A 16848-nucleotide genomic window follows, 5' to 3' on the forward strand; every position below is an offset into this window, starting at 1 on the left:
CAAGCATTACAAAAGCACAGAAATCTTCATTATGACATTCGGTTCATTCTGAATGGACCTTCACATCCATACACCTATCAGCAGAGACAAGTCCCACAATTCTCTCTTATTCTCTTATTATTGGAATAAACTGTTGGTGGCTGTAATAGGTGGCTGCAACATCTCACAGTGAGGGCTAGCCAGGCTAAAGTACACTCACCCAACCTCCAAACATGGTGGAGGTAGTTTCATCAACAACTCACAGTGAGGGCTAGCCAGCCTAAAGTACAGCTTCCAAACATGGTGGAGGTAGTTTCATCAACAACTCACAGTGAGGGCTAGCCAGGCTAAAGTACAGCCTCCCAGCCTCCAAACATGGTGGAGGTAGTTTCATCAACAACTCACAGTGAGGGCTAGCCAGCCTAAAGTACAGCTTCCAAATATGGTGGAGGTAGTTTCATCAGCAACTCACAGTGAGAGCTAGCCAGGCTAAAGTACAGCCTCCCAACTTCCAAACATGGTGGAGGTAGTGTGCTGGCTGGACTGGGGGGCGTCCAGGAGAACCCTGGAGGAACCGAGCGAGCTCTGTTCTTCAGACTAGCTCACCGACAAGATCTCACTACTTTCTTTCTTCAGAATGAGAAGCTCCTGTTTCTCCTTTTTACTGGATTCATGTTCAGCTGCTTTATCTGTTCTGATGAGATCTGGAGCTTCTACAGTGAAAACCCAGGAGTTTGAATAATGAGATTAGGTGTATGTATATATATGTACCTGCTCTCACAGTGTAGCTGCTTATCATTAGTCAGGCTGTCTATTAGTTGTAATTGAGGTTTAAGTTAGTCCCACTGCCCAGTCATTCAATCATCCACTCCCTCCCTCCTTCTCTATTCCTCCCTATTCCTCCACTTTCTCTTCGAGCGGCTGTTTCTCGCTCCATTTCTCCTAATCACACTTCCTTCATGTCCTTGGAAGATATAATGGCCCACCGAGGCCGTTAGGAAAATGAGGGAAAAACACTGACTTTTATGAGGGCAATAAAAATACAATGGCCCCGACCATAAACTAATCACACTCACGTTCTGCACATCCCCGAAGAGCTGTAAAGCGAAATATGCCGCGACTCCATGCCGCGACACAAGTGGCCCAAAAAGTGACATTACACAGAATACGTTATGTTTTTTAATCTTCTGAAACGCTGGAGAACATCGGCCAAGACTCATGAATTCATAATTGCTAGATGAGAAAATGATGAATATTATGCGATACAGATTTTAGTCACGTTCAGTTTTGAACTTTTTGAAGTTTGAAAAAAATCGTGCAGCAAAAACTCAATAGTGTCCAGGTTCTTCTCGCTCTCTTCCATTTCGCTGCTCTCATTAAACGGCCGTTTGAAAATCATAAAAATGATTTCTGATGTGGTTCTCCTGCTCCATTACCCCATTAAAGCTACAAAGCCAGAAATGGCAGAAAAACGGCTCGGCAAACGGGAGGTGGTTGGATGAGCTTATACAAACGTTCCAAGCCAGGTGATCAAATATTGTCGGCCCTGGAAAAAAGCACTCTGCGCATATTAAGCAAAGGTCAGAGCGAACCAACAAACGCTCGCGCTACTGGACCAGAACAGGTCTGGCGGTGGGCAGCACCGGAGCTGGCTGGATTAACACCTGCATGTTTGCGCAAACTGGCCTCCTGACCAAGCCAAGCAGACAAAGTCCAAGGACGGCGGCCCAAGCGACCTCAGCGATAAAGGAAGGTGGGCAGTAGGGACGGCTGATGGAGCTACACTTTTAAAGCTGAGTGATGCGATGTCATAGAAGAACCACTTTTGGTTCCATGAAGAACCGTGTTTAGAACAAAGATGTGAGTGTGAAGAACCTTTACAACTTGAACTTTCACTTCACTGGCTATGGAACCAACAGAACCTTCTGAAGAACCTTCAAAACCTTCTCCAAATGTTTGTGGACACCTCAGCTACTTTACCTTACTGCTGATACACACCCCAAAAAATGGCGTCAAAATCTGATACACTTTGACAAGAACCAAACTGTGGTGTTCTAGACAATGACTGGGTCAGAACATCTCCAGAACATCAGGTCTTGTGAGGTCTTGTGTTTCCAGTATGCAGTGGTATGCAGTACCTACCAAAAGTGCTCCAAGGAAGGACAACCAGCAAATGCACACACACACACACACACACACACACACTGTATGAGCTAAAGTACAGCTTTCAAACATGGTGGAGGTAGTTTTACACAATGGTTATATATATATATATATATATATATATATATATATATATATATATATATATATATATATCATATATCTTCATCACTGTGTTCCTCATTAGAACATCTCCAATAGAATAGGACTATCTGGAGCAGATCCAACATGAACCCATTGGCACCATGCTGCCTAATGCCAGGCGTGGGCTGTGTTCTCTAGAATGATGGATGGTGCTACATCCAGTACTCCTGGGATGAGTTGGGGAGCTGGGGATGATCCTCATACAACATCCTGACCTGACTAAAGCTCTTGTCGCTGCATGCAATCAAATCCTCACAGTAAAATCTAGTACAGTCTGGACAGTAGAGACAGATACTCCAACAAAAGCAGAATAAACTCTTTTTAATACCTTTGATTTCAGAAAAAAAACAATGAATGGTGAGCAGGTGTCCCAATACTTTTGTCCATACAGCGGCGCTTACCCCAAGGAAAGAAACATTCTAATTAAGATATCTTCATCTCATTCGGTTCTTCACAGACTCAGACCTTAGCAATTTCCTCCTGTATTTGGAGATTCGGCTCCTGAGGAACCACTCCTGGGTTTTCTCACTTTAATCAAAGTAACGTCTCAAAGGTGGCCAAACTCTTTCTGGTCAGACTGATTTCAGCTCAGTCTCAGCTCAATAATATTCATATAATAACAGTGTAAGAACTCATTATTTCCTCCCTTTCCAGCTCTCTTCTCTCAGACACCTTTCAACAGCCTATCAAAGCAGAAAGAGACCTGATGCTTTTCTCATTTGTCTCCAGAAGTTCTTCTACTGGAGTTCAGCTCATTCTGCTCACTCTGAATGGACCTTCACATCCACACAACGATCAGCACAGGCAGCAGTCCGACAGATATTTCCCAGAGACCCCCCCTTTCAACCCCAACGCTATTTTGGCGCCCATAAGACAATCTTTTGCTGCGTGTAGAAGTACAATAAATGGACAAAAGTATTGGGACACCAGCTCACCTCCTCACACTTTCTTCTGAAATCATGGGTATTTGAAAAAGTCTATCCTGCTATGGTTGGAGTAACTGTGTCGGTAATCCTACTGGAAAGGCTTTCTACCAAATTCTGGAGGATGATTGCTGTGAGGAGTTGATTGTATTCCGTGACAAGAGCATTAGGGAAGGCAGGATGTTGGTATCGGAAGTATTCGATGGAGCACCATTCATCATTTAGCTCAATGCTGAGGGGCTTTCACACCCCCAGTCACTGTCTGACCCAGTCGTTGTCTAGAACATCACAGTCTGGTTCTTGTCAAAGTGTCTGAGATTCTTACGCTTGACCATTTCTCCTGCTTCTTCAACTTCATCACCTTCAAGACCTGACCGTTCACTCGCTGCCAAATGGATCCACCCCTTGGAAGGAGCCCCTGTAGATGAAGGTCATCTAATGTAGTGGTACTAATGTTATGGCTGGTTGGTGTACTGTCACTGTTTATAAGAAAATGGTAACTTTACAGATAAAAAAGGAAAAATGCAAAAAACACTCTTATCTTCTAATGTGAGGTAATATAATGAGATTCATTTTGGAGCATTTCCATTGGTCCATTCATCATGAACATGATCCCACAATATGAAGAGCAGCTAAATGACGCTAGAGGAATATGCTGCCTGTACTGTTCTGCTTAATGTATTCTGCAAATGACTCGTGCTTCGTTCAAACAGTGTATTAAGTAAATGAACACTAGACTGAGGATCTGTGCGTCTGGAGAACCGGGCCCATCTCCAGTACTCTCCAGCGTGAGTTCTGTAGGACTCTTTTACGGCGCACTCTGAAATATGAAGGGCTCCTCGAGCAATGTCTCCACAAGGAACCCTGTCTGTAAGAGAGGTACGAGGTATGGAAAAGAGTATCAGGAACCTTCCCTTGAGGCTCTTTCCCAATTCCAAAGGTTCTTCCCAGCCAGAACCAAAAGTGGTTCTGCCACGGCATTATCAAAGAAACCCTTTACAGCCATTCCTGGTGTCCTCTACACTATATGTCCAAAAGTTTGTGGACACCCCTTCTAACGAATGCATTTAGCTATTTTAAGCTGCACCCATTGCTGACACAGATGTGCGAATGCTCACACACACACATACACAGCTTGTCTAGTCCCTGTAGAGAAGAAATACTGCCAATAGAATAGGACTCTCACCATGCCTAATGGTGATCCTAATGCTTTTGTTGGAGTAACTTTTGTATCTACTGTCCAGGGAAGAAGGCTTTCCACATTGCTGTAAGGATTTGATTGCATTCAGTGACGCGTTAACTCCCTAACTTCAAATCCCAAAGGAATTTGATGGAGCTCCACCACCATCATTCCAGAGAATGCTGTTCTTCCACTGCTCCACAGCTCAACGCTAGGGGGCTTTATATACTCCTCTAGCCCACGCCTGGCCAATAGGTTCATGTTTATTATGTGCTCCAGAGAGTCCTATTCTATTGGCAGTCCTTCTCTACAGGGACTAGTCGAGCTCTTTGTCAGCAATGGGTGCAACTTAAAGTAGCTGAAGGCCTTCATTAGAAGGTGTGTCCACAAACTTTTAATATATAATATAATGTATATTTCAGTCTGGCAATGGTTTTAAAGCCATTTCGGAAGCTCAGGATCTCCTGTGAACCATCCTGAAACACATTACCTTCAAAACATTGCTTTTTCTCTTGGGTGAGAGAGATGCTAAATATCTATTTCCGTTCTTCAGTGTCATTAAGTTCTCAGATCAGGCTTAAAGTGCTCTCCACTATGGCCGAATTAAAGCCATTTCGCAAAGAAGAGTGATCTCCAGTTATAGAAAGCGGCACTTTTTATTCTGTTATTAAGTTAAAGGGAGCAATTACTTTATCACACAGGTGATACAGGAGCTGAAAAACCTCTTCCCTTAATAAACGAATGTATTAATATAATATATCGGTTCTCTTTGTCTTATATTATATTTGTCTTGAGGAATCGAGACCCTTCCGTGTCAAAAATATACAAAAGCAGAATAAATCAGGGGGCGAATACTTTTTCACAGCGGTTTCCGTCAAACTTGTTAGTCATATTAGAGTTTCGGGCTGGCGTAAGCAGGCTACAGTAATTGACGGAGATTGATGCGTTCATCTTCACCATTTAATCCGAGCAGAGCTTTTAATGGAAGCTTTCTGAGTCTGCTCGGCCCGACCGCTCCTAAATCCGTCGCTATGAAATTAATTCAATTTAGATCGTTATTTTTTGCCAGTAATTGACAAAATGACAAATACGAGCAACCAATAACCTCAATTAGCACCCGTCCCATTAGCCGGCAAGCGCAGATTCGCTGTTTGAGAAGGTCGAGTGACATCAATGCATTACCGCAATCAATTTACGTGAGCCGGCAGTTCAATCAAAAGTGCACTTTTAACAAAGCGCGCAGGATCTCCCGCACGGCCTCGTCTAACCTTTATCTGGAACAAATAAATAAAGCCAAACAAACAACACATCCATTAGGGAGGGCTGTTCTAATCTCGCTCTGAAAAAGAGAGAGGAAGAACTCAGGTATACAGAACCTTCAGTATAAGCACAGTCCCGAGGTGCAGCTTCAAAGGTTCTCTTATTCTAGAGCCACTTTATCAGAAACCCCTGTTTGTTCATCCGACAGCTGGCCACTTTATTAGAAACACCTACTTTTGTATTGCCGCTGGCCACTTTATTAGAAACACCCTACCTTGTGTTTCCACTCACTGGCCACTTTATTAGAAACACCCTACCTTGTGTTTCCACTCACTGGCCACTTTATTAGAAACACCTACTTTTGTATTGCCACTGGCTGCTTTATTAGAAACTGCCTACCTTGTGTTTCCAATTACTGGCCACTTTATCGGAAACCCCTGTTCGTTCATCCGACAGCTGGCCACTTTATTAGAAACACCTACTTTTGTATTTCCACTGGCTGCTTTATTAGAAACACCCAACCTTGTGTTTCCACTCACTGGTCACTTTATTAGAAACACCCTATTATATGTTTCCAATTACTGGCCACTTTATCGGAAACCCCTATTTGTACACCCTACAGCTGGTCACTTTATTAGAAACCCCTACTTTTGTACTTCCACTGACCACTTCATTAGAACTCCCCTACACTGTACATCTAACAGCTGGCCACTTTATTAGAAACACCTACTTTTGTATTGCTGCTGGCCGCTTTATTAGAAACACCTACTTTTGTATTGCCGCTGGCCGCTTTATTAGAAACACCTACTTTTGTATTGCCGCTGGCCGCTTTATTAGAAACACCTACTTTTGTATTGCCGCTGGCCGCTTTATTAGAAACTGCCTACCTTGTGTTTCCAATTACTGGCCACTTTATCGGAAACCCCTATTTGTATATCCGCCAGCTGGCCACTTTATTAGAAACCCTTACTTTTGTATTTTCACTCACCGGCCACTTTATTAGAAACACCCTACTACATGTTTCCAATTACTGGCCACTTTATCGGAAACCCCTATTTGTACACCCGACAGATGGCCACTTTATTAGAAACCCCTACTTTTGTACTTCCACTGACCACTACATTAGAACTCCTATTTGTAAATCTGTCAGCTGGCCACCTAATTAGAAACACCTACGTTTCTGCTTACACTCACTGGCCAGTTTATTAGAAACCCCTGCTTTTGTACTTCCACTCACTGGCCAGTTTATTAGAAACCCCTCCTTTTGTACTTCCACTGACCACTACATTAGAACTCCCCTACATTGTACATCTAACAGCTGGCCACTTTATTAGAAACACCTACCTGGTACTTCCTCTTACCGGCCACTTTATTAGAAATATCTATGTCGTAAAACAGCTGGTCACTTTATCGGAAACCCTCACTTTTGTATTTCCACTGGCCACTTCCTACCTTGTGTTTCCAATTACTGGCCACTTTATCGGAAACCCCTGTTTGTTCATCCGACAGCTGGCCACTTTATTAGAAACCCTCACTTTTGTATTTTCACTGACCACTTCATTAGAACTCCCCTACACTGTACATCTAACAGCTGGCCAGTTTATTAGAAACAGCTACGCTTGTATTTCCACTTCCAAAGTGCTCCAAATTGGACCTTTTAAACTGGACCAGAGCCGTCTGATCATCATACCAGTCCATCGTCAGTGGTTTGCCAGCGCAGTTCCACAAAGTCTTTCGTCCCTGAGATCAAACACAGTCTGGATGTCTTTGGTGTCTCTTCAAGCTCTACATGAAGGTCTACGGTCTGACTGGCCAGCTCGACAAGAACGAATGTTTACTACAGCGGACATCTATGGCTCAGCCTGCCGAATCCCTCGGCCCCTGTGGGACCTCTGGAACCCCTAATTAGGCTAATACACTCTCATCCAGAGAGTACAAGGCAAGCAGGCATTGTGCTCTCTCTCTCTTACGCTCTCTCTCTCTCTCTCTCTCTCTCTCTCTCTCTCTATGTAACATTGTGGCTGCCCCCATTCTTTCACCAGCATCACAGCCAGAAGCACACTGGGGGAATAAACACATCGTAGCTACTGTACGGCTCGCAATTTCCTTTCTCCGCTCTGCTGAGAGCTCCACACGCGGTAATTCGTCGGGAACAGAAACCTGACATTAGTACGGCTGTGAATTACAGACGCAGAGCTGCATGTAAGGTCAGCAGTACAGGGAGTGAAAGCATGTTTGTGGAGTCCGAATAAACAGGGTAGCTAACCAGCATTTTTTTAATAATCATATTTACGGTTCATACCAAAGGCTCTGGCCTGGAGGGTCTTCCACCAGTGCAAATGTGGGCTCTCTTATGTAAAACACACTATGTGTCCAAAAGTTTGTGGACACCCCTTGTAATGAATGCATTCAGCTACTTGAAGTCGCACCCATTGCTGACACTCGTCTAGTCCCTGTAGAGAAGTGCTGCCAAAAGAATAGAACTCTCTAGAGCAGATCATGATGAAGCTATTGGCAGCTAATTGCTGCCTAAATATGCCAGGTGTGGGCTAGTAGAGGGGTATAAAGCCCCACAGCTGTGTTCTCTGGAATGATGCTGGAATGGTGGTCCAGCCGATACGTCTGAGGAGCATAGGCAGTCTGAGAGAAGGTCTGAGATGTTTGGATTGTCCTACACTGATGTTGATTAGCTGTGTTGGGCATGTTTGAAGGATCTATGAAGGATCTCAAGCCCCATTCTGTTTACCCAGTACATGGAGTGGGTGGAGGAGTGAGGAAGTTCAGGTGATGTGAAGGTAACACAATCAATTAGCATGTTTTACCCTCCACTGAGAGGGTGTGGTGTTGAGTTGGGAAATGTGGCAAGAAGAACATCACTAACCACTACAGAAAGCCAGAGGAGGACCTCCACAACATTGATATATACCTTACCTCCATTAGACTCTATGGGCCTCTCTTTTTGACTGCTAATGTCAGGGGTCATAGACTTTATCCAATTTCAAATTCAAGGACTTCCATGACTTTTCAAGTACCAAAAAACTCAATTCCAGGACCATGAATTTTCTCATAATTTGTTTCGGGAATGTTCAGTCCTACTGGACTTTAGCATGTTTACTTTCCAGGTTTTCCAGGACCCGTATGAACCCTGTAATGTGGTTTCAACAAAGCGCTGGTCTTACACTGACTAAGCCTTCTCTACAGTCCAGAGGGATGTTCCCTGGTCTTCTCAAATGCTTCTGCCCCTGGTTCCTGAGGTGCCAATCATTCTGGAAGGCACTGTAAATCAAAAAGCATTTGACATTTACCTGCCAGAAATCGGCCACCGTCGAAGGAAGCGGACCCTGAGCCGAGATGTAAGCTGGATTACGAGGGTCGTGGTCCATCTATGGAGACAGAGAGAGAGAGAGAAAGGTTATCCTCAGTAGATCTATCAGTAAGAACCTAAAACAAGTGCTACGACCCTCAGTCGTAATATTTCTTTCGCCCTTTGGTGCTGTTTTTTGTGTTGGTCTGTTTCCGGAGGTGCAGGTCCATGATTCACCACGAGGGGAGCTCTCACTGGATCTTCTGTTTTAGGACTATAGGCCACATGCTCTCCACAGAAGTGACATTTCCTCCACTGACTGACTGTAAAATTCATACTTCTATACAGTGTTTGGTCTGGCAGAGGGTCTGGGGAGGGAAAGCGATCTGGCCTAATGACCCTGGAGTGGGCCGTAACAATGGACGTTCATCGGAAAGCACATATTTGAAAGATTCTGACTTTTAGTGCAAATTAATGTGACATTTGCTTAAAAATAAGTTTTCCTTTGGGCCAGTTGTGCTCTCTCTGACCCTGACTGCTGATGGCAAAGCGACGTGGCAGAAAATATGAAGAACAGTCCTCATTTCCAAACACAGAGGAAAGACAATGGAAACGCTGCCACCACCATGCTTTACAGCTGCTTTAGGGATTATTGAGGAATCTGCACAGTGTTTAAGCACTCCAGCAGCACTGCTGCTGTGTCTGATAGACTCGTACCTGCAGCGCAACACACACTCCTAACACACCACCACCAGGTCAGTCAGTGTCACTACAGTGCTGAGAATGACCCACCACCCAAATACTGCAGTCTGCTCTGTGGTGGTCTGTCCTGTGGGGTCCTGAGCATTGAAGAACAGGGTGAAAGGAGGCCTTTCAGACTGGAATGATAGAACTAACTGATATAATATATGAGATTATTTATATATATATATAATCTTATTCTCTCCATGCCTTCCTTTCTCTTCCTTCTCTCACAATCACACCACTCTCCTCCCCCCTGTCCCTCTCCCCTTCTGTATCCTTTCATTCTCTCCATCTTGTCATCTCTCTCTCTCTCTCTCTCTTTCTCTTTCACACACAATCACACTTGCTCTCTCTCCCCCACTGCTCTCGCTGTCCCTGTGCGTGGTCTCCTCTTTTTTCTGAGCGTGTTCATTCTTTAATACGGCTGATTAAAGCTGGAACGGCAAATAAAAGCCCAGCGGCGCTCTAATCAAACACATTTATTGATGAGAAGCCTGGCATCTAGAGGATGGAGCAGGGTGTGTGTGTGTGTGTATGTGTGTGTGTGTGTGTGTGTGCCTCCAACCGTGTACTGCAAAAACAAAGCATAAAAAGCAGAAAAACCCAAAGATAACTGGAGTGCGCTCCATACAGCCCCGCCTCGGCTGCATGATGACAGATAAACTGAAGCGTTTGCTTGTTAGCAGCAAAAAATCTATTTGTACTTTTTTCAAACAGCAGTAAAGAGCATATTCTCATTAAATCACATTATTAAATGATCAGGGATAAATATACGCTCCAACGACTTAAACACCACACGTACACCAAAACACACACACTGATGTTCACACACAGCTTCACATTAACACAAAAAGCACTAACACAAAGTAGAATAAAGTGGCCAGTGATTGGAAATACAAGGTAGGTGTTTCTAATAAAGTGGCCAGTGATTGGAAATACAAGGTAGGGGTTTCTAATAAAGTGGCCAGTGATTGGAAATACAAGGTAGAGGTTTCTAATAAAGTGGCCAGTGATTGGAAATACAAGGTAGGGGTTTCTAATAAAGTGGCCAGTGATTGGAAATACAAGGTAGAGGTTTCTAATAAAGTGGCCAGTGATTGGAAATACAAGGTAGAGGTTTCTAATAAAGTGGCCAGAGAAGGGAAGCACAAAAGTAGGTGTTTCTAATAAAGTGGCTTATATATATATATATGAAAAAGCAGTCCCATCAAAAGCATCACCAGACTGGCCACTTTATTAGAAACACCTACCTTGTATTTCCACTCAATGGCCACTTTATTAGAAACACCTACCTTGTATTTCCAACCACTGGCCACTTTATTAGAAACCCCAACTTTTGTATTTCCAATCACTGGCCACTTTATTAGAAACACCTGCTTTTGCAATTTCACTCACTGGCCACTTTATTAGAAACACCTACCTTGTATTTCCACTCACTGGCCACTTTATTAGAAACACCTACTTTTGTGTTTCCCATCTCTGGACACTTTATTAGAAACACCTACTTTTGTGCTTCCATTCTCTGGCCACTTTATTAGAAACACCTATTTTTGTGCTTCCCTTCTCTGGCCACTTTATTAGAAACACCTACTTTTGTGCATACCGTTTCTGGCCACTTTATTAGAAACCCCTTGCTTTAGCTGGGGGATATGCAATAGCTGGAGGAAGAAACCTTGGGAGGAGCCAAGACTAACAAGAGGGACCCAATCCATCCTCCTCTGATCAGAACTATTTATTAATTATTGATAAAAGAATAATCACTAAACCCCCTAAACTGCTGTACTAATATAATATGATATAATAATCACGCTGTAGAATAGCTTAATGTAGTCACAGCAGTGAGTCAGTGGTCAGAGTAGTGATGGTAATGGTGGTGATATTAATAGTGGCAGATAGTTACGAGTCCATGTAAGTTTGAACATGGTCATTAAACAGGTAGCAGTGGTAGGAGGGTGTGCCGCTGGTCCGGCACGGGTGGTGGGGCAGCCTGGTGGTCAGTTGCTCTACAGAAACTGGTGCAGTTTCCCTTTAAGCCTGAATGAACAGGGATGCCTTATTCATTTTGTCCAGCCCAAAGCAGAAGCTCACACACCGACCCCTCATTCATCAACCACCCAGAATCCTTAGCTAGCCCTGAGAGCGACTAGAGCGGGAGGCTCAAGAAGGCTCTGCTGAATAATACTCACTACCTGAGAGAGAGAGAGAGAGAGAGAGAGGCATGGTTAATAAATAGGAATGCCCCAGAGAGCGCAGCCATCAGCAGACTGGAACGCAGCCATTTTGAGTGACCACAATAGCCGGCAGCCGGCTCAATGGAGGTCAGTATGCTTCCTTGTTAGGGGATCAGACTCAGCTCCATTATCCACAGCCAGTGTGTGAGAACAGCCAACACCAGCAGGCCAGACACCCCCTCACACACCCCACACTGCCCACACTGAGGCTAGCGCCTACTGTCTCATACCTTATACTGCTTCTACTACACAAGCTTTAGCCCAACCCCCTACCCACTGGCCATTTTAATAGAAACACCTGGTTTTGTGCTTACACTCTCTGGCCACTTTATTAGAAAAATCTACTGTTGTACCTACACTAACTGGCCACTTTAATAGAAACCCCTGCTTTTGTATTTCCCCTCACTAACTGGCCACTTCATTAGAAACCCCACTTTTGTACCTACACTAACTGGCCACTTTATTAGAAACCCCTACTTTTGTATTTCCCCTCACTAACTGGCCACTTCATTAGAAACCCCACTTTTGTACCTACACTAACTGGCCACTTTATTAGAAACATCTACCTTGTGTTTCCAATCACTGGCCACTTTATTAGAAACATCTACCTTGTGCTTCCACTCACTGGCCACTTTATTAGAAACCCCTACCTTGTGTTTCCAATCACTGGCCACTTTTTTTAGAAACACCTACTGTTGTACCTACACTAACTGGCCACTTTATTAGAAACCCCACTTTTGTACCTACACTAACTGGCCACTTTATTAGAAACCCCTGCTTTTGTAATTTCACTCACTGGCCACTTTGTTAGAAACCCCTACCTTGTATTTCCAATCACTGGCCACTTTATTAGAAACATCTACTGTTGTACCTACACTAACTGGCCACTTTATTAGAAACCCCTACCTTGTACTTCCACTAACTGGCCACTTTATTAGAAACCCCTACCTTGTACTTCCACTAACTGGCCATTTTATTAGAAACTCAGACGAGCTGCAGTACACTAGCAAAGTACAGCTGCAAGACATGGACTTCAAGAACTTTCCAAAGGTGTGTTCAGGAGCATATCTGCTGAGAAGCAACTCTCAGATGCGAATCATAAGAGGCATTTTCAGTAAAGTGGCGAAGAAAACGAGGGAAATGACAGAAAGTCAGACCGCAGGCCCATTGTTAGCGTGAACGACACACACCGCCATTAGCCTGGCTGCAAATGGATATAATTGCTTAGCGCAACCTTAATCGCTGGCAAGAGCAATTATACAGCAGACAGCTAATACCAGACGTATGTGAGGCCCCTTTCCGACTGCCCTCGTCTCGCTGGCATAAAGGGAGTTATTAAAGTGGATATATCATCTGGAACTCAGAAGGACGATCATGCTCTTAAAATCTAATTACTTTAGGCTGAGATGTGTATCGGTGAAGTGCTAACTCCCAAATAACGGGGCTAACGCACTTCAGGCCGCTGCAGGAGACTTCGGATAATGGAGGGAAGAAATGCAGAGATGCTCTGACGCCCTGACGCAAACAAAGCAGCTGCACTGCTGTTCCATTTGCGGAGAAATGAATCGCTTAGCCCAGACAGGCACCTCTTCTGAAGGCTAGCATTACAGAACCTGCTGCTGACTGGCAGACTGTCAGCGTCTGAAACAGCGCTCGAATTCACCCTGACGTCTATTTCTCCATTCATTTCCAAACTACGTCTCAACGAACGCGCCGCGATCCCGCCTTTCTCTTTAGCAACAAAAGCTTTCGGCTGCAAAATCAGCCTGCAATTTTCCATCACTTATTTCTGACTCTTTGAAACAAGTGGAGAAACTGTGGAAATTGCAGAGCTTTCAGTCCACACCGCACCGTACTGCTGTCAATTTACACTTCCATCAGCCATAACATTAAAGAATAGGTGGAGGGAATAACACTGACTATCTGGCTCTAGTGGCTCCAGGGGTGGCTCCATTAGGCCATTATTTCCAATCACTGGCCACTTTATTAGAAACACCTACCTTGTATTTCCCCTCACTGGATGCTTTATTAGAAACACCTACCTTGTATTTCCCCTCATTGGCCACTTTATTAGAAACCCCTATTTTTGTATTTCTAATCACTGGCCACTTTATTAGAAACACCTGCTTTTGTAATTTTACTCACTGGCCACTTTATTAGAAACACCTTCCTTGTATTTCCCCTCACTGGCCACTTTATTAGAAACACCTACCTTGTATTTCCCCTCACTGGCCACTTTATTAGAAACACCTACCTTGTATTTCCCCTCACTGGCCACTTTATTACAAACCCCTGCTTTTGTAATTTCTAATCACTGGCCACATTAGAAAGCCCTATTTTTGTATTTCCTCATAATACTCCATCACTATTGACTATCTGGCTCCATATATATATATATATATATATATATATACCGATACGGCATATTGACAAAAGTATTGGGACACCTGCTCGTTCACATTCATTTCTTCTGAAATCAAAGACATTAAAAAGACTTGATCCTCCTTTTGTTGGAGTAACTGTCTCTACTGTCCAGGGAAAAAGGTTTTCTACTAGATTTTGGAGGAGCATTGCTGTGAGGATTTGATTGCATCCACAGCTCAATGCTGGGGGGCTTTACACCCCTCTACTAGCCCACGCCTGGCATTATTAGGCAACATGGAGCCAATAGGTTAATGTTGGTCTGCTCCAGTGAGTCCTATTCTGCGGGCAGTACTTCTCTACAGGGATTGGTCAGTAATGTCAGCAGTAGGTGCAACTTAAAGTAGCTGAATGTGTTCATTAGAAAGGGTGTCCACAAACATTTGGACATGTTGCAGTTTTCTGGTTTCTGGTTGATGGTAAAAATATAGTGTCTGGGCTTCTGAGGGTCCTGAGGGTCACGGTAGCATGAGGGTGCCATCATTCATCTGTAACTGTTTGGATACAATCACAGACAAACAGTGCAACTTGGGTGTGTGTGTGTGTGTGTGTGTGTGTGTGTGTGTGTGTGTGTGTGTGTGGAGATTGTCTTCGGCTTCCTGAACTGTGACAGTAACGAGACACTCGCTCGCAGGTTCACGTTCACACACACACATACACGCCCCTCCGCCTGCCTATTACCATGGCGACGGGCTGCTGCACGGGATTCCTCTTATGCTAATGAAGGCCCTCTAATGCGCCCGGCTGCCTGTCACTGAGAGAGAGTGTGTGTGTGTGTGTGTGTTCATGTGTGTCAGGGGAGGTGACGCATGGCATTGTTCAAAAAGGGCTTTGTGTCACTCAGGACTCAGGAAGGTGTGTGTGTGTGTGTGTGTGTGTGTGTGTGAGAAAGAGAGAGAGAGAGAGAGAGAGTAAATATATATTGTCCAAATGTTTGTGGACATCTCTTCTAATGACTGCATTTTATACACACAGCTTGTCTAGTCCCTGTAGAGAAGTATTACTGCCAATAGAATAGGACTCTCTGGAGCAGATCAACATCACAAACATATTGACACCATGCTGCCCAATGCCAGGTGTGGGCTAGAGGGGTATTAAGCCCCCCTAGCAGTGGAAGAACTGTGTTCTCTGGAATGATAGATGGAGCTTCATCCAATACTTATGGGATTCTTGTTGCTGAATGCAATCAAATCCTCACAGCAATGCTCCTCCTTCCTCTTCTTCCCTGGACAGTAGAGACAGTTACTCCAACAAAAGCAGGATACACTCTTTTAATGAGCAGGTGTCCCAATACTTTTGTCATTTTAGTGTTTGTAGAGTAGCAGAACTCAGGCCTGGGTGCTGATCTTCTCTGTGAACTGTTCTATGGATGTGTTCAGTTCCACCAGCAGCTCACCTGATCTACCTTAATGAAGGACTGATTTGATAAACTGGGTGTCGTATAGGTGGGAACTGGGAGTACTGGGCTAGCATTTACCATTCTAGTGTTCTACTGCCCACATAAACAGCCTTCCAGATCAGACGTTCACACAGTGCTGGATGTGTTAATGAATGCTTTTAAAGCCATGTGAGCTTCTGTGTGTTCGGAGGTCAGACTGTCCTTAACCCACCCACCCCCCACCCCCCACCCCCCCCCCAAACACCCCCACCCCCCAGCAGACCAGTTCCACAAAGCTCTACAAAGCCCTGAGGTTCAGGGAGGAGAAGAAAGAAAGCATCAGCAGTGAGTCATTTTGAGTCTCTCTGCGCTAACGAGGAAGAAGCTAACGTTTGACAGATGTAATTGTCACAGTTTTGGTGGCGCGGGCTGTCAGGTCCCCGCTGGGCCATAATTACAGAGCGCGGGAGGAGAGACCCACACACTTTCTTCAGTTTTCCTTTTGTCAGGGTCGCAGGAGACGGCGAGAACTGAAGAAAGAGTGACTTTCACAAACTCTCTCGCTTCTCCGGTTCCGCCGGACCAACGGCGGCTGAATGCAAGTAAACAGCCCTCGATTAGCACTGCGGAAAGAACCCCACGCTAACCGCTGGCTACCGGCTGGCCTGCATAGTTAAGGCAGATTGGGTCAGACTGCACCTTTTAAGGACTCATATCCTACATTGCCTTCATCTCTTAGCATTTAACAGGCAGGTTCTGTTACTGTGTCTTTAGGTGATCAAGTATGCAAATGAGCTGTGTTCTGATTGGCCGCCCTGTGTTGTGCCTCATTCAGAAAGAAGAAGGAACCACTTGGCAGAACTTCAGCGTGAGTGGACGAGGCTAAACCACTGCAGGCTGAACGAAGTACAGAAGGCTGGGTGGTTGGGTGGTTGGTTAGGTGGCTGGTTGGTTGGCTGGTAGGTTGGGAGGCTGGTTGGTTAGTTAGGTGATTGGTTGGGTGGCTGGTTGATTGGTTAAGTGGCTGGTTGTTGAATGGGTTGGTTAGTTATGTGATTGGTTGGGTGGTTGGTTGGGAGGTTGGCTGGGTAGGTGGTTGGTTGTTAGGTGACTGGTAATGT

The 16848-nt window shown here is 44.6% G+C and overlaps 1 protein-coding gene across 1 annotated transcript in view; it reads right to left on the reverse strand.

Moving 5' to 3' along the window:
- Positions 1 to 16848, reverse strand: part of ptprn2 (protein tyrosine phosphatase receptor type N2) — a 304722-nt gene that overhangs the window by 32153 nt on the left and 255721 nt on the right. The window contains exon 18 of the mRNA XM_072687156.1: positions 8955 to 9032. Coding sequence (XP_072543257.1) covers positions 8955 to 9032 — 78 coding nt within the window. The remainder of the gene's footprint in view (positions 1 to 8954; positions 9033 to 16848) is intronic.

Source organism: Salminus brasiliensis, chromosome 9 (assembly GCF_030463535.1).
Source record: "Salminus brasiliensis chromosome 9, fSalBra1.hap2, whole genome shotgun sequence".
Classification (NCBI taxonomy): domain Eukaryota; kingdom Metazoa; phylum Chordata; class Actinopteri; order Characiformes; family Bryconidae; genus Salminus; species Salminus brasiliensis.